At 41.9% G+C, this 24,949-nt stretch overlaps 1 protein-coding gene across 1 annotated transcript in view; it reads right to left on the bottom strand.

The window, feature by feature from the left end:
- Nucleotides 1-7,125: 7,125 nt before the first annotated feature.
- The window catches only part of matcap2 (microtubule associated tyrosine carboxypeptidase 2), a 30,343-nt gene continuing 12,519 nt past the window's right edge, over nt 7,126-24,949 (bottom strand). The window contains exons 3-7 of the mRNA XM_028818140.2: nt 19,704-19,847; nt 15,894-16,026; nt 14,376-14,681; nt 9,563-9,660; nt 7,126-7,908 (exon numbers count right to left, since the gene is read on the bottom strand). Of these exons, the coding sequence (XP_028673973.1) occupies nt 7,750-7,908; nt 9,563-9,660; nt 14,376-14,681; nt 15,894-16,026; nt 19,704-19,847 (840 nt within the window). The 3' untranslated portion in view covers nt 7,126-7,749. The remainder of the gene's footprint in view (nt 7,909-9,562; nt 9,661-14,375; nt 14,682-15,893; nt 16,027-19,703; nt 19,848-24,949) is intronic.

Genomic DNA, 24,949 nt, shown 5'->3' with positions numbered 1-24,949 from the left:
TAGGCAAGTCACATTAATAATGTGACATTAGCTAAATGCTGTAGTATCTGGGATAAAGGCAGTACTTGAATTTCTTTATAATCAACTGTTGATAGTTGCAAATGATTATAAACTTTTAGGCACCACTTTAGTGTTAGACTGGTGCTAAACTTTTGACTTCAGAATCGACACCAGCTTTCAGTCCTCAGTACTGCCACCGAAACGGCACCAAAGTACATAATGGATCCCTCCCTGTGTCCCAAATCACCGCTGCTTTGTTCACAGCCCAAAAACACATGCGCCTCCCTGCTATGCCACACTATGAAAATTCTAAAGAGCAGCAGGAAGAGGGGGTCCAGCAAGTTTATATTAATAATAATAAATTACATTTATATAGCGCATTTCTCACTACTCAAAAGTGCTTTTCATAGTGAATGAGGAGCCACTTCAATCACCACTAATGTGCAGCATCCACCAGGATGATGTGACGGCAGCCATTTTTGCACCAGTACACTCAACACATGAGTGGCAGTGAAGGGGTGAGAGAGAGAGACAGCCAATTAGAGACCAGGGATGATCAGGGGGCCAGAATGACCAGGCCATGGAGAGCAATATTTTGGGGGGGTACTCCTTAGTGACTCAAGCTAGATGTGAATCAAAGAGTTAGCATTCACTTGTGCCCAAAACTACATCACTTTTAACATTTATACCTGATGTTGGCCAGGATACAGAATGTATTCCTCCTACAGCCAACATGTTCTCTTTAAGATATTACCACATATATCAGACATGCCATTTTGCTGTGGTTTCATTTTGTCCTCTTTGGTTATTTTGAGTTCTGTGGTTTTGTCCATTGTGGAACACAAATCTAGCTTTGCTTTGTAGATTCAGAAAGTTTTTCTCAAAGTCATTAATGTCTTCCTGCGTTGCCATTGTCGTTTATTCATGTACATACAGTAGCTATCTGGTGACTCCGTTTTGTTTCTGGTTGTCCGACTGCACGATGTGTGACGTCAGTTGCATGACAGCACAAAGGTCCAAGCTTGCAGATATAAACAAGACCTCTCGCTAGCGTGGGCTTTGCTTATCACCTTCATCGTTAAGGAACCTTTTTTCCACAAGTTCTTGGCTACAGTTTTGATTACGGTTAAGGCTTTGTTAAAAGATAGGATTGACTTTTCAGTGCTGACTTTTGGCTTGTGGTTTTGACTACGTTTTCTCTTCTGTTCCTTCCCATCTAATATTCTTCCTTGTGTGGTGGATTGCCGGCTACATATTCCGGCCCTCACCCCCAGGCCGCCAGGAGGAGCTCTCCTGACAGCATGGACGTGCCCCGAATTCCAGCAGGGCCTCATGGACTTTGTAGTTTTTATGCACAGCCCTACTGGATACCTTGGGGACCACCAGGAGTCGCTGTAGGGAGGCTCATGGACTCTTATGTGCCCTATAACCTGGAAGTGCATCCTGGTCACATGAACAGGAGAAATGACGTACTTCTAGGTTGAAGAAAAGGACTTTTACCCTGACCCGGAAGTAATAAGGACTTGTGGACTGTTGGGCAGGAACACCTCCGGGTCAGGGGGTATAAATGGACTCTGGGAAAGCCCAGACACTGAGCTGAGCTGGGAGGTAGGGTGGCGAAGTGTCTGGGAGAGGAGGATTGGTATTGGTTGAGTATTGATTTATTATATGAGTAGTGTGGAGTGGAGGGTGCTTTGTGCACGTAATTATTATACAATAAATAATAATTGTACAGTTACCTGGTGTTTGGAGTGGTACCTGAGGGTTCAAGAGGTCGATAAACGCCTCTACTGCTACACTGGTGTAGTCAGCAGGATTCTCTGGCCATCTGTTGGCAGGGGACCTGTATTTAAAACAAATATTGTGTATGCAGACGACCCTAAGAAGGTCCCGCTCAAAAGCACGGAGGTGAAAACGCTACCCTCTACAAAAAGCACTGCGATAGTGAGCCTTGTGTTACTTCAGACCGCGATGGGGAGGAAATCCAGCAAAAAGAATGGTGCGTACTAATTGGGTGCAGACCCTAACAGAAGCCGAGAAGACCTGGACTTACCTGACTGGGAGTGAGGAAGACCGGGAGCTGATAAAGGCTGAACGAGCCCGAGCAGCGCAACAGCAGGAACGCTTTTAGCAATCGGACACGCTGGAATCCCTAAATAGATTGGGAACACAGCTGCCAAGTTTGGAGATATGTGCCGGGAAAACGCCCGAAGTGCCGGGGCTTTTTTATTCCTGTTTTGCAGAGGCCTGCCTCCAGAAAGCAGACGGTGATTCGGATACCTGCCTCACACCTCGGCAAGATGGCCGCGATACCAAGAAGGCAGGCCAGGCTAGGAATCGGCAAGCGACAAGCCCATACGAGGAGGACAATCACGTGGTCTCGCGCAAAGGATGTCGGGAAGGAGAAGGTCAGTCTCGGCCCTTTGGTGAGGTCAATGGTTCCCTGTCAGATCCGAGCTTCCAGAAAGGGAAGGGGGAGGCGAGCGAAGCAGCGCCGAACATAAATAAAGACAAAGAGGGGCGGGATGTGACTGAATGGTCTGCCGTTAAAGACAAAAAGGCAGATCACAGTCAGCTCGTAGTAGCCACCCGACCCTCGGAAGACTCCAAGTCCCAGGAGCCTTTTCGCGACCCAGCAGAACACGTGCCCGGAGAGGACGTGCTTATTGGCAGGTAAGGAGAAAGCGGAAGCAAAATTACCTCCGGCCGAATTAAATAACTTTGTGGACGTGCGGGATCTTGAGAAGTACCTCGAGCCCGTATACAGTTTCTTTCAGGGCTTAAAGGAGCTGAAGGAACGAGTTGAAGAGCTGGGAGCAATGGCCGAGGCGCCGCTGAAAGGTCTAATGGAATACCTACAGCGACTGGGTCGAGAAGCTCCGGTGATGATCGATGCAGGAATACAGGTGAGTCCGGCCCGTATCGTACAGTATAAAGGGACACAGTGCGAGCCGGCCCCATGGTTAATAAGTAGCGGGTGCCAAAGCACCGTGTGCCTGACAGTAGAGCAGGGTATGGTAACTGAGTGGTCGGGGGAAGGACCGATCGAACCGGGACAGCCATACGAGACGGCTTCCAGGAGAGATGTGGACCTCAAGACCCCGACCCGCAGTATAAGGGAGTTGTCGCTGATAATTGGAGGAGCGGAGGAAGCGCTGATCGAATCGGTACAGCTGAAAAGTGCTGTTGCCCGGAGCGATGCGGTGCTGATGACGCCGCCTCCTAAGAAGTGTAGGACAACGGGCGTGCAGACAGGAAAGGGGCTCTCTTTTTCCAGTAGAGAGTCCCCAGCTGTGCACAAGCCCCAGAGTAAGCAGGAGATCCCCAAAATAAAACGCGGGTCTCCTGACAAGATGGAGAAACGGGCTGAGAGCAGCAAAGTGGCCGTAGAACCTTCTTTAGCGGAGGAAAGGGCGGAGTTGACAGAATTCCCGAGATGTTTCTGGTCTTGGGGAGAAAGACAACTGGGAGGACGATGGCTTTGTCATAATTGTCATCAGCCGGGCCACGTTTGGCGAAGTTGTCCTCGGAGGACAGGGAAACGGAGGAACAGCCGATACACCGTTCCCCCTAGGTTCTCTGGGGGGCCTAGACAACACGGCCGAGGCCCGACTGACGCGTCCTCCTGGAGGAGGACGTCCCTCGCGGGGCTGGACGATCCGCCCCAGTTGGCTTTGCTAAGGGGGGGGGGGGAATTGTGATGGATGGCCGGCTACATATTCCGGCCCTCACCCCCAGGCCACCAGGAGGAGCTCTCCCGACAGCATGGACGTGCCCCGAATTCCAGCAGGGCCTCATGGACTTTGTAGTTTTTATGCACAGCCCTGCTGGACACCTTGGGGACCACCGGGAGTCGCTGTAGGGAGGCTCATGGACTCTTATGTGCCCTATAACCTGAAAGTATGTCCTGGTCATGTGAACAGGAGAAATGATGTACTTCTAGGTTGAAGAAAAGGACTTTTACCCTGACCCGGAAGTAATAAGGACTTGTGGACTGTTGGGCAGGAACACCTCCAGGTCAGGGGGTATAAAAGGACTCTGGGAAAGCCCAGACACTGAGCTGAGCTGGGAGGTAGGGTGGCGAAGTGTCTGGGAGAGGAGGATTGGTATTGGTAGAGTATTGATTTATTATATGAGTAGTGTGGAGTGGAGGGTGCTTTGTGCACGTAATTATTATACAATAAATAATAATTGTACAGTTACCTGGTGTTTGGAGTGGTACCTGAGGGTTCAAGAGGTCGATAAACGCCTCTACTGCTACACTTGTTTTAATGAGACATAATACATTTAATCTGAATATGTCCCATATACATTTAACATTTGCCATTTGAGACAGATATTTGACAGAAACATTTGACATTTCCCTTTACAAGATTATTATAATTGCCATTTGCACTGAATATTGGACATATGCTTTTGACTATGCCATTACTGTTTGATATCTGGACATTTCCAAGTTTAGTGTCAACCAGCTCTGGGCAGGTGGCAGTCCGCTGCAGGACACCGTCACACATTCACCTAAAGGAGGTCTGAGTGATGAACTCGCCAACAGATTTTCTTAAGTTGTATTCACATGTTTAGCTTTACACAGATGACTAGATAATGGAGGGTTCTGTCTCAGCCAATACAAGCCAACATGTGAATGGAACCTGTCTGTCACTTTTCTGCAATTCTGGTGTAACCGTGAAATAAATTTACTAGTGACCAGGTATAAGGCCATACTCTAATCCAGGAGTATCATAGCAATGTAATAACAAAGATATAGAAGCCTGAAACTGAAAATTGACATGAAGTTCTTTTTCGTGTGTGTTAAAATCTTTTCAATTTTTGCTTTGAATTTCACTAAACATTTATAAATGAACTTACTTGGGCCGTGGAATGCCTTGTCCTTTGTGTCATTTAGACCAGTTTGTAGAAATCTGTTTCAACTTTGATTTTAATTAAAGAGTCTTTTCCTAATAATCAATGTCAAAGAAGTCAAATTAAATCTGCTGTGATTCAATGTTGTGTAACAATAAAATGTCAGATCTTCCACGAGGGTGTACGCCGTGTACAGAACATTAACAGACAGCCTGGATGTTTATTTTAATACCTTCTTTTAAGTCTAGCTGGTTAACTTCCCTTTTATTATATTTAAACATTTGAGCTGCCTGAGCTACATATTAATATAAGTAGCCACTGTATGCGTGACTGAAGTATCCCGCTGACTCCACGTTGGAAGGGCGCACAGTTACTCAGTGTTTATTATCCTTTTGATGTTTCTAACAAAACCTCCCAGAGCAGTTCAGTCAAACTGGTTCTGCGCCATCAGGTTGGGTGACTTGTGGTATTTGAACCTGTGGTTAAGTCTGTCACTTTAAACACAGCCTGCTTGTAACAGAGTGGCAGAACGTGAGGTAAAAGTGTAGGATACAGGAAATGATAAAGAGAAACGCCAAACTGTAACTTCAAGACAACACAACAAACAACAAAAACACAAAGAAGTCCTGCTCTCTCGCCCTTATCACTGTTTTTAGAATCGTTAGGTTGTGATCTTTTTGGAGAGGTGTTATAAATAGTGTAATGTACCAAATGCATTTAAATCTAATACTGTAGAAATGCTCAAAACAGCCAATAAGGTCACGTCCAGTACAATCCATATTACAAAGGATGAGTCTGCGCATTGCCACCTAAGTAAGCTGCAGCTTCTCCTTATTACTAAGCTGCAGTAATTCATACATTTCAACCATTTTTATTATTTGCAAATGGACCACTTACCACAATTATCTTTACAGACCTGCCTAACACAGGAGGCAGATGTCAGCTTTGACTTGTGCTACGTGAAGAGTCTTCTTAGTAATGCATGAAAAGGGGAGCCTCGTGAATCTCGATATATGGGCTGAAAGAAGACACTGCGCTGTGTGCATTTAATCGAACATCTTAGCACCTGAAACATCTTTAAAAGGTGAACACCAAGCCTCAGCGCTTTACCTGAAGAGAGACGTAGAGCAGAAAGTTTAAAAAGGGCCTACGCCACAGCTGGTTTTTTTAAGCAGGTGGTCCACAGATTGTTGGCTCGCTCAGGGTCCCAGAATGATCCAGATATGGGCGGTGACACCTGGGAATGAAAATGTTAAAGGGTTTTTTTTTTTAAATGATCAGATCCTATATAGCTCTATCCATTCATCCATTATTCAACCTGCTCTATCCTAACTACAGGGTCATGGGGGTCTGCTGGAGCCAATCCCAGCCAACAGAGGGTGGAAAGCAGGAAACAAATCCCAGGCAAGGTGCCAGCCCACCGCAGGGCACACACACACACCCATACACACTAGGCACAATTTAGGATCACCAATGCACCTAACCTGTATGTCTTTGGACTGTGGGAGGAAAATCACGCAGACACGGGGAGAACATGCAAACTCCACACAGGGAGGACCTGAGAAGCGAACCCGGGTCTCCTAACAGTGAGGCAGCAGTAGCTCTACCCACTGTGCCACCCTTATATAGCTCTATACAGTCATTATTGTCACATGTACAGAGTACATATTCAATTAAATTAAATATAATATTTATATTAAATTCTTACTTCAATGTCAACCAAGTATTTTAAATAATCATGACAAACTCCAACATAAAATCAATTTATTTTAAAATATATTAAAAGTACGGTCCAATGAAACAAACATTCTTTGTCTACTCAACAAAAATATTCATATCTGTTAAAAACAATCAGCTGTTTACTCGTTCCCGGTACTCAATAGCATACCTGAGGTTTTCAGTGATGGGATCCTACTACTGACCTTCCATTACCTGAAACCATCTTGAAAACGTTTGTCCTGTTGCTCAGCTGTTAAACAGCACAAAAGAGAAAACCAACAAACTGTAGTTTAGTTTCATATTCCTGTCGTACACATCAGCTCTGACTTATTAGAGCAGTGAGATTTTCCTTAAAAGGAAACCGCATGTATGCTAACTGCAGTTGATACTAAGACAGTCACATTCAAGGAATCATTCCAGAGAATTTATTCTGTTAAAAGAGGTCAAAATGAATATCTTCACTGGATGGCATGTTTGGCTTGAGAATGAAAGTGCATTTAATAATAACACAACTTTTTTTGGCAAATGTTCAGTTGATGACTGATAGCAAATGTTTGTGCGATCACAAGCACAGTATATGAGGATACTAAAGTCGGCTTAACACTTCACAGATTGTGTCGGTTCTCAGAGCAGTTCTGTTTTTGGCTGGACCACCAGTGAGCCACTGCACACAGTCTTCTGATTGGCCACCAATTTCTCCGGACAGCTCACTTACACACTTTGTAAACTGTAAGACTCTAAGATTTGTAAAGCTATGTATTGCTGCCAAGTTAAAGAATCAGCCTGCTGACCTCACCAACCCCACTGCACAGAGATGACGGTGGCTTCCTGAGCTCCACTCCTTTAGTTTAGGAGGCCATGTTACACTTGTTTTTCCACCCAACAGTTGGACTAATCAGCAAAAAGTCATAGACTTGACTCCAGGTGTGGACCCAGTGGCCAAGGCAGCATGGACTTGTTATAAAAAATAAACGTATATTACACCCATAAACCACCCATAAGCCACGCAATATTACTCCAAGAAGTAAATAAATTTAAGCTCCATCCCTGCCTTTAATCAGATATCAGAAGCGTGTGTCTATGCTCTGCCTTTGTTTCATCCATGCTGTTCAAAGTAACTGTATGAGCAAAAAGAAAATGGAAGAGTAATCAATGTAAACAAAGTCAGCACTACAGAAGAGTCTGAAGTTCAGCATCCGTTAGATGATTAACTTCCATAATTTTGTTCAGCTGCTCTTTGTAGCGGGCTTGATCCTGAAGAAAATGAGGTATCCGTACATTGTTCATTATGGCAAGTCCCTTCAAGCGGTCCACATCTTCATAAGAGACCTTTAAATACAATCACAGAAAAGCAAGATCAATGAGCAAACCTCACTGAATTCACTTCACCTCAACTTCAACAAGATTGCTGAAATGTTCGGGAATTTTGCCGAACTCCATGAAATGAACTGAAGTCAGTGGAAAAGGAGAAGCTGAACTATAGTAGTTTAGAAGAGATTCTAAGAGCTCAATGGTCTTTTAAGTGTGCCTGACAGCTAGGGAAACATCTGCCAACTATGTTGACCGATTACTGGGGCCAAAAATGTGACCTGGGTGGTGAGGCAAAAGTGCTAACTAGTGTGCCACCATGCCTCCTAGAGATCTAGGAATAGAATGATATATTCAAACAGTAAAATGAATTCACTAAATGTTGACACATATTTGATAGCCGATACTCCCCAGTTTGTACAAAATGCTTTTGCTCATTTATGCCGCTGCTACCAAACAAGTGCAACACGAAAGCACACAAATTTTTCACTTATTCCTGTTTGCATCAACTGCACAGCACTCTGGGTAACACCATTAAAGAGGTAGGCTCACGTACTACACACCGGTCACATAAAAAAGTCCATACAAAATGACATTACTTTTAAGACACAAACACATTTCCAGTTTCCTTCTGCGTGCATGCTTTGCGTTTAAAAGTATTCACAAGTTATCCTCCAATGTTTAGTCCACTAATAGAATCAGTGTTTTATACTTTGGGGGGGGGGGGGGGGGGGGGGTTGGGGGCTGTCCATTTCAACATTGACTGCTACAGCACAGTCATGCTGGCCTTGCAAAGCATCATGGGGTGCTGGGGGAAAAAAAGTTTGTCTAAGCCATTTGGCAAATGAGGTCACTAGCAAAGAGAGAACAAATCACTAAGAAAAATGCTTTGGCGAACTTCACCATTCAGCACCAACTCTCACATACAGTATATCTACGCCTTTAGCCTTGTTGTAAACTTGTCAAGCCTCAGTAATCAAATTCAGGGTGCAATGTTTAAACCAGGGGTTTCCTCTCATGGCTTATGTTTAAATCCTTTTTATGTTTTTTTCTTTCATTTTTTGTCTATTATTGTTTATGTTAATATTGTTATTTATTTTTTGTCTAGTTATCTATTTTATGTCAATGTTAGTTATTTTTTGTCTGGTGGGTCGTACACTCAAACAATAAAGGTGTGGGGCTTCTCAACTAGAGTCGAAAACAAGCCAGTATCCTACCTAGTCTGCATATATATATATATATATATATATACACACATACAGTTGTGTTTGAAAGTTTGTGAACCCTTTAGAATTTTCTATATTTCTGCATAAATATGACCTAAAACATCAGATTTTCACTCAAGTCCTAAAAGTAGATAAAGAGAAACCAGTTAAACAAATGACAAAATTATAATACTTGGTCATTTATTTATTAAGGATAATGATCAAATATTACATATTTGCCACTTATATATAATGAAAACAAACAGGATTTCAAATGTGCATTAATGACTTTTAAAAAGTCAGAGTCTCCACTTTTTCACCATCCTTGCCTTCCATAGATGACTCCAAGTGTGACTACTACAGATTACTAAAGAAACAATAATAATGGCAAATTCCAAATAATAAATTGCCATAAGCATCACCATTTTTGAAGCATATTGTTTGATTACCTATTATATTTCATAATTTACCTTTCCAAGAGCAGTCAGAAGTTGAAAGTCAATTGTTTCCCTGTATCTTAGTATTTTAAGAATGCCATCCAAATACACTTGATCTTTACTGAAACAGCCTGAAAAACAAAGAAAAGAAATTATTTTTCATTTATATTTACATTTGGAGCACTTCAGCAGGTACCAGTCACATAAACCTAAATAACAATTTCAGCTTCAGCTGGCAGGACAGTGGTGTCAGACTTGATGACTCTCATCACTTTGAGGATGTCACATTAACATGCTGCCTGACCGCACCAGTGGCTGTGCAAATGCATTCCCGATATATTGAGTTCAGCAGCAACTGCCGTCTTTTTTATCCTTGTTCCATTCTGTCATGTTATGACCAACATGAGACATCAGACAGATATGCTTCTCTTCAGTTTGTGCAGTCCAAAACCTTCACGTTCCTTATTCTTCACGGCTGATTTTTATGCAATATATTTCTGGATGAGCGATCACTACTTGTCAGCTCTTGCACACACAGAGCCCACTTATACCACTTACGACAAAATTAAACTCATTTGATTTTGTCAAGGCACGTCGTTGACTGGCTGGACTGGCTGGACTGACTTGCTGGGGATGTTAAACAAACATGACTGCCCTAGACTCACTAAGATTGTGAAAATGAAGTCTGCAGCTGAAAATCTCTGGAAAAGCCTTGTAGTGTGACACTATTTTATGAGCCATCCCAGACAGATTAAAAATCTTAAGGGAGGTATAACAAAGTTCTGGGGCCTAACAGCCCAGTCCATACAACGTACAGTATAATCAGTAATTAGTCTTATCCAGCTCTATGTTTTCAGGTTTTCATACATCCAGAAGACAGAAAGCAGAACAGACTGTGGTACAGTTGCGTTATGTGAACACTGCTACTTCTATTTCCTATTAAAAAACTTCTGTTCCATCATGACTGTATACCCATTCTGTTACTAAATGGATATATTCAGACTGTCATGCATGGAAACACAAACACAAATCCAACTGGACAAACATATTAACAGACTGGACAGCGCAAAGAGATGGATGGACGGACGGACAGACAGTGTGCTCCAGTGGGTAAAGCACAGGACTTTATATAGCAAGGTTGCCGGTTCAGTCTCCATCATTGTGTGATCCTGAGCAGATTGCTTAATTTACCTGCACTCTAGTTGTAAAAAGTTGTGTTACCATTTGTGCTATACTTCTGTAGTTGTAAAATGCCTCATGCTTCTATAAAAAGGTGCAATAAAAATAAAAGATGTATATTAATTGATCAACAATACAGAGTAATGGGGATTGTGGAAGAGAGGTGAAAAAGAGTGCAGGCAGAGTGGAATGGGTGGAGAAGAGTGTCAGGAGTGATTTGTGACAGACGGGTATCAGCAAGAGTGAAAGGGAAGGTCTACAGGACGGTAGTGAGACCTGCTATGTTATATGGGCTGGAGACGGTGGCACCTACCAGAAAGCAGGAGACAGAGCTGGAGGTGGCAAAGTTAAAGATGCTAAGATTTGCATTGGGTGTGACGAGGATGGATAGGATTAGAAATGAGGACATTAGAGGGTCAGCTCAAATTGGACGGTTGGGAGACAAAGTCAGAGAGGTGAGATTGCAATGGTTTGGACATGTGCAGAGGAGAGATGCTGGGTATATTGGGAGTAGGATGCTAAGGATAGAGCTGCCAGGGAAGAGGAAAGAGGAAGGCCTAAGAGAAGGTTTATGGATGTGGTGAGAGAGGACATGCAGGTGATGGGTGTAACAGAGCAAGATGCAGAGGACAGGAAGATATGGAAGGAGATGATCTGCTGTGATGACCCCTAACGGGAGCAGCCGAAAGAAGAAGAAAAAGATTAATATTGTGGAAGAGTAAAGGAATAAAATGGCTTCAGGTTCTGTATGACAGTAAGTAGGATTTAATTCTCTGATGTACAAAAGTAGACAAGAAAATCATCTATTAGGTCCTGCTTATCTCTATTCAGAGATGAAGATCTCTGTCATACAACAGAGATAAAATTTAACTCTTTGATATACAAACGTAGATAACACCCAGTTTACCCAGTCAAGGTTCTTCTCTTTGTTATAAATGGTATCTTTCCTGGAAAAAGACTTTTTTGGCTGAACAGTGCACTCTCTCAGTGTACTGCCAGCTCTGGGGACTCTGTTAAAATAAACTACTTGGTCCACGTGGGCATCTGAACTCTCTTCTTTTAAAGAATGTCAGTCAGTCAGTCATCGTCCAACCCGCTATATGCTAACACAGGGTCACAGGGGTCTGCTGGAGCCAATCCCAGGCAACATAGGGCGCAAGGCAGGAACAAACCCTGGGCAGGGTGCCAGCCCACCACAAGGCACACACACACACCAAGCACACACTAGGATCACCAATGCACCTAACCTTGGGTTCAAGTGCGGGGAGAACATGCATATTCCACACAGGGAGGACCTGGGAAGCGAAGCCTGGTCTCCTAACTGCGAGGCAGCAGCGCTACCCACTGTGCCACCATGCTGCCCACCTTTAAAGAATGTGAAAATCCTTAATTGAAAGGTAAACAGCAGGAAGAAGCAGAAAGGAAATGAAAGGCTAAAAAAGCCAAACATTTTGTTTCTGTTGTATTAAACATACTGTATTTGTATTAAATAGTTAATAACAACAGTGGTAATGTATACAGCATAAGACAGTGTTCTGATTCTGAACCCCCCTTAATCCTGCTCAGCATCACAATCAGAACCTTAAATTCTAAACAAAAAAAGTTCCAAAAGACATAAATAATAAAAAACCTCAGAAAGACAAAACAAAATTGAAAAGAGGAAACAGCAAAGTTGAGAGAGGAAAGTTGTAAAGCGTCTTTGGCTTGGCTCTCATCACCTAGGTGTTAGTCAGTGACTACTTCACACTTGGGGGCAAATTTCTTTTAACTTAGATTTTTAGTAGTGAGTGTGATTTATTCTGTTGGTATGTACACTGGGACAATACTATACACTATTAAATGCATTTTCAGTTTTTCAGGCCATTAATATTTTATAAATGGTATTTTACAGTCAGCTGCACTCCTCTTCAGTCTTCGAAGTTTCCAGCAGAATTCAACAGAGACGCTTCACTCCTTAGCAGGAATTCACATCTGAGGTATGGAGTAACATTTGCTCCAGTCTTTACTACAAATAAAAGAAATGTGCGTCTCAACATCACCTTATGTTCAGAAATGCTTCTGGATGTGGTGGTCTCTCATGAAGGCCTTCATCCACCATATTCTTGGCAATTTTGTGTTCCCCCTTTTTTTTTTGATGTGTCTTGCCAGGTGCGAGTAGGCAGTGTGTGATGCCAGGGGTGAGCTACAATACTGTATGTCCAGCACTGTTTGTTCTCTTAGAGGTTTTCACCATAATTGAGGAAAAAACACACATTTGGTGACAGACAATCGTTGTCCACAAGGCTACAATGATCAAAATGTGTCCGGGGAGATCCTTTGATTTTCACACACCATTAAAACTGGAAAAGAGCTGCCAACTCTGGCTAAAGGCACTACATTTTGGGGAAAAAAAAACACCAAAGCAGCAGTATGTGAATTCCTTTCACTTTAAAATGACCATCCCAGTCCAGGAATGTGGCTTGGCTTGGCTATGGTACTCCCATTTTAAAGATGGCAAGAATCATTGTGATCCGTGAGAAGTAAAGGCAGGGAAAAAGTTGAAAAATTGCACCTGGTGAAGTAAAAGCGACGGTCAAAAAACCCAGAACACAAAGCAAAACAAAATGTCCAAATCAAAAAGAACATGCAAAAGGTCTTACGCTCTGAATACTTTTTCAAAACACTAACTCCAAACATCTCCAGTGTTTGTTTTTTGGACATCAGGATGATCGCATATCTTCCATGTGATGTGGTCACAATGTGCAGTTGGCTTTTGTCACACAATGGCAATTGAATATGTGGCTAGGCACAGAAGGGCAGCTGATGCCAAAAACAAAATGGTGGCAAATGCAACAACAAAATAATTAGTTCAAAATAGGGCAGCACGGTGGTGCAGTGGGTAGCGCTGCTGCCTTGCAGTTAAGAGACGCGGGTTCGCTTCCCGGGTCCTCCCTGCGTGGAGTTTGCATGTTCTCCCCGTGTCTGCGTGGGTTTCTTCCCAAAGTCCAAAGACATGCAGGTTAGGTGCATTGGCGATTCTAAATTGGCTGTGTGGGTGGGTGTGTGCCCTGCGGTAGGCTGGCGCCCTGCCTGGGGTGTGTTTCCTGCCTTGCGCCCTGTCTTGGCTGGGATTGGCTCCAGCAGACCCCCCGTGACCCTGTGTTCGAATTCAGCGGGTTGGAAAATGGATGGATGGATAGTTCAAAATACTTTCAAAGATTAGTTCTTAATATTGAAAACTGTATAACTTAACAGAAAAAACAAGAAAAGTAATGTTTTATAATATCATACCACCTATGAATGTAGGGTAGGCAGACATTGTTTCAATTAATTTTCCAGCCTCACAGTCTTTACCAAAACTTAGCATCTAGCACTGCTACCTGCTCAGGAGTCCATTGTTCAAGTCAACCTACACTCTTGGCCAATGCATTTCATTTATTTCACTATTATTTAGGTGAGATCATTGAATCGCCATTTTGTGTATTTGTTTTCTAGGAGTGCCGCCTTTGTGTGTTTTATATTTCATGTAAACCACAATGATGTGTGTTTGATTGAGCAATGCTTAATATATCTATCTATCTATCTATCTATCTATCTAGCTATCTAATGCTTGCTAAGCATGTGATTTACATGCCATGTGAGCTATGACATCATGAAGGCAGTTAACAGAATCAGAGTATGTGTTTACCTGGCAGAGAAGTGTCCTTTTGTCCCCTCTTGGCACGCACACAGTAGTCCCACCGGGTATTAGGATCCTTGACAAATCTGCCAACATTGTGAAAAAGTTGTGCAAAGGACATGTGGCTGGCCTGGTACACAGTATAGTACAAGAGAGCTGCTCTCCAGAGGAAGGGGTCCTTGCGGAAGAGTACACTGTGAATGCTGGCCAGACCCTCTTCTGTGGGGTTGACTGGCTTTAAGCCGTGCTTTTTACGACCACTCAAGGTGCACCATGGCTGGAGGGCATTGTTAACACCACGCACATAGTGAGTTCCTGGGAGCAAAGAACACAGTTTCAGAGGAGCATTTTATCTGAAATCTAGAATTGTATAATATCTTTACAGTAAGCATTATTGTTACTTAAACATGAAATAATTAAGTAAATCAAAACTAGAAAGCTGCAAGCAACTGTGAATAGCACCAAATAAGAAGATAAGAAATTTGACAATTGAGAGAATACCATTCAGACCATCGGGCTTATTTGTTTAGCTAAATAATTACATAATTCATAAATCAAGTCATTAAAGTGAGAGTAGTTTTGAAATATAGGAGATCTGATTTCTTATTGTTGTAAACTTCTTGTAAAACTCATCAGGCAGATAAAACTCAGTATTTAGCTGGATGTAAAAATAAACAGCCGTCCTTAATTGCAAAGGAAATGTGCATCTCATCCAAATTGTGCTGTGACTTGTGTCCATTACAGTGCTATGTGAACAGTGGACAGTTTGCATTTATAATTCAATAAAAGAAATACTTTCAGATAAGTGATTGCTGGGAGAGTTGTTTTCCAAATGTAATATACTGTATACACGGATATCCAATGGGCTTTACATTTTTATTTCATCTGCTCAATAGTGATAAAAATAAAATAAGCAGGTAGAGGGCCAATACTGAGAAGCTTTGTGTAATCTCTACTTGTTCCTTGGTGTGAACCTTATGGCTTAGCCACCTGATCCAGGATCGCTTGCACCTGATGCTGCAGGGATGGCTGCTTGTCAGTAAGTGTCGTTTTTCTGTAGTGTGTTAAGAAATGTAAGCTTTATTCCAAAGTGAAAGAAAAAAGAAGTGCTGTTTTTATAAATCATACAGCACACCATGGCTGGCATATCTGAACAGGCAACACAACAGGCAGTGCAAAAGCCATAATAGCTTGGGTCTCCCAATCCTATTTTTTGCTAAAATATTAATAAATCCAAGCAGTGCTAGAAACTGCAGCTCTTTTTGTGTTTTGGACACTGTGAGCACACCAGTGGATAAGTGACATGTGAATTATGTGACACCACTAACATACATATTTTAAATGGATGTTTTAAAGTTGTTTGCTGTTCTTCAAAGTTGGCCTCCTGGTGGTCCCCATTGAAGCCCCTTGTATGAGAAACTTTGTTATCTCTGTAAGCCTTCACTACAAATAACAAGGGAATGTAACAGATAAAAAATGATCAGAAGATATATAAAAACATGATTTGTATTTGTGTCACACACATACCGATTTCATGTCTTAGCATGCCCTCCAGCCAGTGTTCCCGTGCACTGGACATGTTGATGGTTAATGTTGGACGACCATTAACTACTGTCATTGATGCTCTGGACAAAAGGTCATCTGTCAAATGAACCACAATCTACCAAAGATTTAAAAAAAATGTTCAGATGTAAATTCTAATCATATAGCACATTTAAAACAACTCAAATTTGACCAAAGCGTTTCACAACATTAATAAGAAAGAGTTTACCAAAAATAGTGACATTCAAAGAAGACACAGAAAATAAAAATAACATCAGACAAAACATGCAAGTATAAAAGACAGCATACAATTAGAGAATAAAACATCAGTATTGGAAACTAATCACTTTAACATATAAACAAGACAATAAAAATATAATTTTAATGTTAACATTAAAAGACACTTCACTGCAGTAATGAATCAGCTTTTAACCTCCACATCAGTGCTGTTTTTTTTTTTTTTATTATTATACAGTACTTTATTAATCCCGAAGGAAATTACTCATTTTTTTTTGCATACCCCTTGGGGTCAGAGCGCAGGGTCAGCCATTGTACAGCGCCCCTGGAGCAATTGAAGGTTAAGGGGCCTTGCTCAAGGGCCCAACAGAGTAGCATTTCTTTTGGCAGTGACGGGGATTCGAACCAGCAACCTTTGGGATACCAGCACAGATCCTTAGCCTCAGAGCCACCACTCTGCCCTAATTTATACTTGTTGTGGCCCAAAGCTACTGTAACTAAAGCTTGTAGGCCCCTTGTTAAAAAGTTACACTATAAGGTCTTACAAAAGCAGCCAGGGGTGTACATAGGAGAGCGTGGGGTTGTCCTTGGAGTAATGGGCATGACCGAAGACGGGGGGGAGGGAGGGAGGGAGGGGGTGCCCCTTAGGCCGGGTTTATACTTTACGTGATGCAACACATGCTCCAGCAGACACTCCTGTTACGCAAGCGTTTTACTGTTTATACTTGTGCACGTACTTTACGTAAATCTGGAAGAATCCACCAGGTGGCAGTGCGAGATATCACGGTGAGAACAGGCTCGGCTTCGCTGTGTTATGAATTGCCTGGAACACCCATTAAATTCTGAGGACACCTAACTGCAATATCTCTGAAAAGGATGTTTAATGAATAAATCCATCAGTCCAGGGCTGTGTCCATTCTAGCAAGCATTGGGCACGAGGCAGAAACAATCCCTGGACGGGGCATCAGCTCATCGCAAGGTGAATACAAGCACGCACATACACGCTGGCATCATTTTAGCATCACCAAATCAGCATGTCCTTGGAAGGAAACCGGAGCACACTGAGGAAACCCAGCAGGAAAACACGCAGACTCCAGGCAGGAAATATCAGCGACGTGACTCCCTGCGAGACAGCAGTGCTAACGCTCCGCCACCGTGTCACCCCCATGTGTGTAATCATTAACAGTATTCATTATTTAAACAGTTAATGATTTATCTGTAAAATGTAACATACATACTTTAATGCATTTCATCATAAAACTGATATCAAGTATAAATCTAAGGATTGTAAATGTGCAGAGAGTTGGAATATCATACATTTAATGTGTTCTGTGTGGTGATCTAGTGCTGTTTGCTGCTGCCGACAGGTCAGGAAGAAGCCCCAGAAAAAAAAGACACAGAAGATGATATGTGAGACTTTTAAAATGTATCGTGTCATTACGATCGGGAATATGCAACGTTTGAATATAAAAGCACCACAAATGCATTTTGTATGTCGCCATTTTGCTTCACTACATTGAAACATTCATCAAACATCGAAGCGCGCACACCGATCCTGTAGGATCCACATAGCGGCTTTCTGTCACATGTAGATAGTAAACAGAGACTCTGGCGTCACATTCCGTTTATCACACTTCGCCCCCCGACTTATTGCTGGTACTGCAACTCGCACACGCGTCGCGTTAATTTCTGAGGACCTGCTCAGAGGACGCATCAAATGAACGCTAAGAACGCGTGGCAGCCATGATGCGGGCGTGTATGCGTTCTGAGCGTGAAGTATAAACGAGCCCTTAGCAGGATGAGTGCAATCAAAGAGAGCACTCATTCTTGGAGGGATGACTACTATCGATAAGTGGTTCCCCACTAGAGAAATTATGGCAATCAAAAAGCAGAGCAGCTCCCCTTTAGAATGTTCAACACAATCATTTGTCAACTTTCACTTGCCCATTTTTCCTATATTCAAGCTGAGCAGACAGGGGCCCCCGCTGGCCATGGGACCCTATGCAGATGTTTAGTTAACTTATGCCTTGGGCCGGCTCTACTCAGCATTTATTAATCAAATTTGAAACTATGGTCAACAACAACATAAATGTTTTTGACATGAGACCTGATGTGCAGGGTTAGCAGATACAGGCTGCTGATGATACGGTTAATGGAAGTTGGGGAGTCAAAAAGAATAACCTTTGTTTTTAGTTTATTTAGCTGAAGAAAATGTAAGGCCACCCAACATTTAACATGGACAAAGAGGCTAAAAATGCCTGTTATGGTAGCCTTATCATCAGACTTCAAAGGAAGGTGGATTTGGATGCACTAAGCATAGCAGTGACAGGGGATTGTATTCTTTTTTTTTTTAGAATTGATGCAGGCCAGTGACATTTGACATCAAAAGTATCTCATCTTTCATCCTGCTTCAGTATTATTTTAGTTTATTATATGAATATGCACTCCAAGTTCATGTTTATTGGCGTGTTACTGTGTCCATAGTACATTGGAATTGTTACTTGCCTGTCTCCAGCAAACAGCTGACAATAATAGAATAGAAACAAAGATGCACACAAACATAGAAATGTATAAAAAGAATTGCTGTTCAGTAATATTACAGCTCATGGACAGAAACTGTGTGAATCTAGTGATGCAAGTGACAATAGTCTTGTACTTTTTGCTAGAAGGAATGAGTGAGAAAAAATAACTGTACAGGATGGCCGAGCTCTTTAATTATACTCTTTGCCATTCTAAGGCAGCAAGTGTTAAGAACAGGAAACTTGACAAACGCCAGGAAACTTCAATCCATCACACTCAGTTGTTTAGCTAACAGCTAAGCCGTCTTTACTCTCACACATGACTAACAAGTTAGGTCTGACTGCTCGGAAATGTATTACATAAAATGTTACATGTAGCTATGTTTGTTTTATTTTATACCATTAGAAACTTCTATTCACAATTTATCTTCCTACAATAAAAATAAAATCAATTTATCAGCCCATTTCAGTCATCATTTGATTTGTATAAAATGTAATTTATGAGTAGACTGAGTGATCTTTTTCCTTCTGTAATAAAACTGCAAATGTATAAAAATATTCTTCCAGGAGCATACAACATTAGAATATCAATTTTTTAAATGCTAATAAATACCATACATTCATTTTCCAAATATTTTATTTGGCATAGCAAAGACGCAGAGCTGGAAGCATCAGATGAAAGGTAGAATCTCAGTCTAAACAGAAAAACCAGTCGATCAAAGCGAGCGAACAAAGACATTTAGTGCAGTTCTGTCATTCAGTGTCACCAATCAGCCTGACGACGTGTGTTTAGTTTCTGGTGTGAACCAAACAAATACAAGAAGAAAAGGGAACTTTAGATGTAAAGCCAACAGCTCAAAGCTGCTACGTAGTCAACAAGCCGTAAAAGTCACCAACACAAGGGGACTTAAACCTTTATATATGTAGACTTCATTTTATTAGAACATGCTTAATTCAGACTTTATACAATATTAATATTTTAGTTGATAACTTAATGCATTACTGTAGGGTTCTATTTATATAGTATAGATAAATTTACCTCTCCTAGGCACTCCTCTTTTTCCATATATTTCTTCACATGAAACCATATTCGACTCTTTGTAAGAAGACTTCCTCCAGATGCATATTCAAATTTTTCATAGCTACCATATTTTTGCAAAGCAACTTCCATGATCTTGATTGCCTGAAAAAAAATTAAGAAAATCCATTTTCACGTGTGTGATCATTCAAATGAGTCTGCAGTTTGTAGGAGAGACCAGGAAAGGCATACATTTGTTTCCTCCACTTGCTGAAAGAAAGGTGATCCCAACCTGACCTGGTTCACCTCTCCACCACTCCAAGTTGGTCAACAGTATAAAAAGGTCCCACCATTCTTGGAAGCAGGACTCACCGAATGTGCAAAAGACATCAGTGTTGTGCAAGTTCACACCTCACAAGAACTCACTCAAAGTTCAGTTTTTTTCTCTTTTTATGAATTTAGAAAAGTAGGGTGAGATTTGCAATTACGAAACATTTAGATATATTTGTATTTTGCAGTTGTTGTAAATGCCTCTCTCTTTCTTCTTATTTTCCCATTAATACGCTCTTTTCCTGAGGTGTTTGCTGACTTGATTAAAAACAGAAGCTGGTTGGAACAAAAACCTGCAGCCACAGTGGACCACAGGCCCGAGGCTGGGAAACACTGCTGTAGGTTATATTTGTGGATTGTGTTTGTCACGCCAAACCTAGGAGTCCTTATGTGGAGAACTAAGGAATGAATGGCTATGCAAACATCACTCATAATCAGTGCTAGTGTGGATAGAGTCTGGGTGTGTGAGGTTTAGGCTGCGAGAGTAGTCTGATTCAAGAACAAACCAGATCAGTTCCACCCAACTCATGATAATATAAAGATTGTGATTTTCCTTCCACTTGTACTGCTCTTCTGGTTATTTAAGACATCATTCACTAATACCACTCACTAGCAGGTCTGACAATAAAGTAGCCACATCCTTTCAGCACTGAGCGTTATTTGGCTGATTGACAATTTACTGTGAATGAAGTAGACAATCAAGTAAGCAAACACCTCAGGAAAAGAGTGTATTAAATGGAAAATAAGAAGAAAGAGATAGGCATTTACAACAATTGCAAAATACAAATATATCTAAATGTTTCGTAATTGCAAATCTCACCCTACTTTTCTAAATTCATAAAAAGAGAAAAAAAGCCAGCTAATTAAGCAATGAGATCAATCAGAGGAAAAATAACTCTGACTGTGAAGCAAATTGAAACAAAAACCTGCAGCCACAGTGGTCCCCCAGAAGTGAACTTCAGAAGCACTTTGTTACACTCATTCGCCAAATTGTTTAGCCTAGCTGGAAGAATGCTAGCTCATCTTCTGTAGTACAATGGGAAAAAGATGACCTGCATTACTTAAAATGCAAAAACAAAGTAACACTTTCTCACTTGCTTAATCCAATTCAGGGTCATGGGGACCACAATCATAATGAATGACCGGAATAAACCAGGCCATTGCAGGGCACTTTCAAACACACACTGAACACCGGGCATATCAAACCAATATACAAGTCTTTGAGACATGGGGAGAAAAAACAGAGCCTACAGAGAGGAAGCAAAGTGACCCTGCTTGCATTACTTAACTGTTTTATGCCCATAACACTTGTGAGAAAGGTGCTATATAGCGCCCGACCCGGCACAGACTGACACAGAGACACGTGTAAAAAGAAATAGGCTTTTATTTTTCTTCAGCTGGACAGCACGTCTTCCCCGTGAACCCTCCAGCCGCAACACAGTCCCAAAATCACTTAATATACACAGACCAAACACTCCTCCCAGGCAACCTCATCCTCTTCCTCCCAATTCTGGCCCAGAGTGGTGGTTGCCGGTCCTTTTTATAGCCCACCCGGAAGTGTTCCAGGTGCTTGACCACCTGGGTCCAATTGCACTTCTGGGTGGGGCTGAAGAGTTGTCCAGCTGGGCTGTGGGATCCCTGCAGCACCCCCTGGCGGCCACCCCAGCTCCCAATTGGGCTGTTGAGGACTCCATCTCCCATGGAGCCCTGCAGGAGGTTGAGGCATCACCGCTGGCCAGGGAGGCTGCCACCAAGCATCCCGGGGGGGGTATTGAGCTACCCATAGTTGCTCCCCCGGAACATATGCAGCAGGGGCGTCCCGGCCAGGCATGGAACCCAGCCACCCGCCACACACTAAAAATACAGAACTGGTGTCTCATTTTAGGGTTAATGTTATTATAAAACCAGACCAGGGATGCTGTATTTTACAAGTACTGCATATGGCACATTTTCTTTAAGTTAACTAAGCTGAACTAAAAGTAAAGTTCTGTAATGGATTTGTCTGGACGCTACACAGGCACAAGTTGTTGTCTATTTTACTAGACAGTGTTTTCTGTTGGGTTAGCTGGCATTCATTCATTCTCTTTAACACTCTATTTAAAAAAAAGTCTATTGCTACCACAAATAAAGCCAAATCTGCAAACCTGTTGCATGCACCGCCTGTTCATCTGCTAACTTTCTTAGCTGGGGCTACTCTGAATAAACAGCCGCCTCAAGTCCTTTTTACCTTATAAAGGCACAGAAAAGTACCATACGGAGAAGATGTCAGTACACATGAAGAAAGTTTTTTCCTTAGTTGTTTTAATTCCCTTTGATTCTGCACTCAAAGCCAGGAAATAGTCATAAAATGTACAGCGTGATCAGGAGCCTAACTTAGTGATTGCTCTGTCATGGAATGAAGAGTCCAAAGTATCAAAATTAATGTTGTTTACTGAAATCAAAACAAATGTGAGGGAAATATAAATAGAAAACAACAAATACTAAAGAGCAAATTGACAAGCAAATGTCACTGAAGTCCCAGGTGCCATCAAATGTGAATTCTGTTACTGACCACTAAAACTGTCATACCTTTAAAGGGGCAGACCTGTTAGTCAGCTTCCAGGCTACCTGCTGTTTTTTACTGGTCAAAACAGTTCCATCTGTCCCAGTCAGGATTCCCCAATCTGCTAGTCATCTGCTAGCCCTGCACATCCTACTCTGGTGCCCATGGATTTCCCGTTTCAAGTTCACAGTCATACTGTAGGAGACAGGGAATAACCTGCCTAACCCATTCCAGAAGCCAGAGGTGCTTTGTGCTTAACGGCACGAGTTTCTCTCATTCTTGACCCTCTTAACCCCCTTCAATATTTTACTACCCCCAACCTCAATGATCATTTATAAACTTTTGGAAATTGAAACCAAGCATGAATTAAGTCCCATGAGAAAGCTTGGCACATATCCATAAACATTTTGAATACGTGGTTTGTTTTTTAGAGAAAACGGTCAGAACCACAACTGGCAAAAGGACAGAGGAAACGCACAAACAACACAATCGTCAAAGGTAGAGATCCTATGGCTACCTCTATTTAGCTGAAACTGATTTAAAGCCTGTAATTCTCCACATAATTAGCAAGAATTTCAGGGAAAGATACATACAGAAAGTACTGCTGTCCTCAACATGAGCAAAAAAATTGTTATACTGTACATGACCAAAACATTACAATATGCAAACCTCTGGAACTGTGCTACAAGATCAGTAGGAAAAATACAGTATGCAAGGCATGTATGGTTGTTAATAGGCACACAAGTAGGGGAATTAACGAAAAGACTACCCTAGGCTATAGCCTAAGGGTCCGACTAATTTGTAGGGTCATGACTTGGGAGTAAATAAATATTTTTTTTAATTTCTTTATCTGTATTTCCATAATGTACTATCATTACTATACATAACCAGCGGTGAATAACTGGCCATTATGAACTTTTGGAACGACCCTCATTTTCTCTCCCATTCTCTCTAGTATGTGGCGTCGGACTTGAACAGCGAGCGAGCGAGCAAGCGCAACACAGAAGGCGCGAGAAAGCCGTGACGTGATTGGCTCATATGACATCCTCAGGGCGCCCTGTTTAATCACATGATCATATTACACCTCTGCAATCGCCACATACCGCCTCAATGCCAAAGAGAAACACCCAAGAGAAAAGTAGAGATGGAGGGTTTTGGTTTTTAATTAACTTAACAAATTAGCGGTTTGTGCGCAAAGAACTGCAATGGGATCAGCATGAAGGAATCCATGAAATTCGTACTACCACAGCTCCTCAGAGCAGCTGAAAAAATATATAAACATTCTTTATATACCAGGCCTGTCCAAAAAGAAACCAAACTTTTTAAAAAATATTTACAGTATAAATATGCGTACAACCTAAACAGACTTGTCTCCCACAATGTATTCCCCCATTTTATTTATAAATTGCTCCCAAATCATTTGTTTTTTTTTTCATTTCTGGAATGCGTCCTGGAACAACTTTTGTGAAATGACACGTAGGTAGGCCCCGTTACGAATTTCCCATCGTTTGAAATTGGCGACCTTTCTGGGTGGATTTCAACCACAGGAACAAAAACAAGTCCGCTTCGGTGATACACCCACGTTACTTCACCTCTGACATGCTTCAGACAGTTTTCATCAGCATTTGAATGATTTAACATCTCATGACTGAGTTTGGCACAGTTCGCTTTTTGCTAATCTAGTAAGAGATACAGCTGAAATATTTCAGCAACACAATGCAGCTGCAGTTGTGACATAAACCTTTATTGATGACTACTTCTTCAGCAAGTTCATGGACAACTTAGGCGACGATTATCAGGAATCGAAACACACACTCTCAACGTGATCGCCGTCCAGTTTTGGGATCGTCTGACCGATGGTACCGTTCGTAACATTGTGAGCTGATTAAATAATCCTCTCCATAAGATTGCTGCAAAATCTGAAAAGCCTCAGTAAATGTTTTTGACAGCTTCACGCAGAATGGAAACACGTTGCTCTACAAGACCACACATATTTCAACTAATCGAGCTAGTAGGGGTTTTAAAGGCTATCGCGACTCTGCTCTGTCCGCTTTTAGACAGACCTCGTACATATGGAACAATATCCTGACACAATGTGTTATGTTACAATTTTTTCTAAAATAAATTTAAAAACGTTTTAATCAATGCCCACAGTGATGAATGGTACGTTGGAAGATTAGGTACACCCAGTGTGTTATCAAAACAACGTTCCCCTTTGGTTTTATCTAAACTACGTTATTCTTTATTTTACAAGGAAGTTTAATTGGGGCCATGTTAGACGCACACATTCATTTCTGTAAGGGTTCGTCCAAGTGCAGCGTCTGCAATGAAGCAGCAGAGCTGGTGAGAGGCAGGAGGACAAAGCAGCTGCTGGAGGATCAGAGAGGCATGAAGA

Source organism: Erpetoichthys calabaricus, chromosome 13 (genome assembly GCF_900747795.2).
Source record: "Erpetoichthys calabaricus chromosome 13, fErpCal1.3, whole genome shotgun sequence".
Taxonomy (NCBI): domain Eukaryota; kingdom Metazoa; phylum Chordata; class Cladistia; order Polypteriformes; family Polypteridae; genus Erpetoichthys; species Erpetoichthys calabaricus.
The sequence above is the reverse complement of the archived record's forward strand: the minus strand, read 5'-3'. Positions and strand labels throughout refer to the sequence as shown.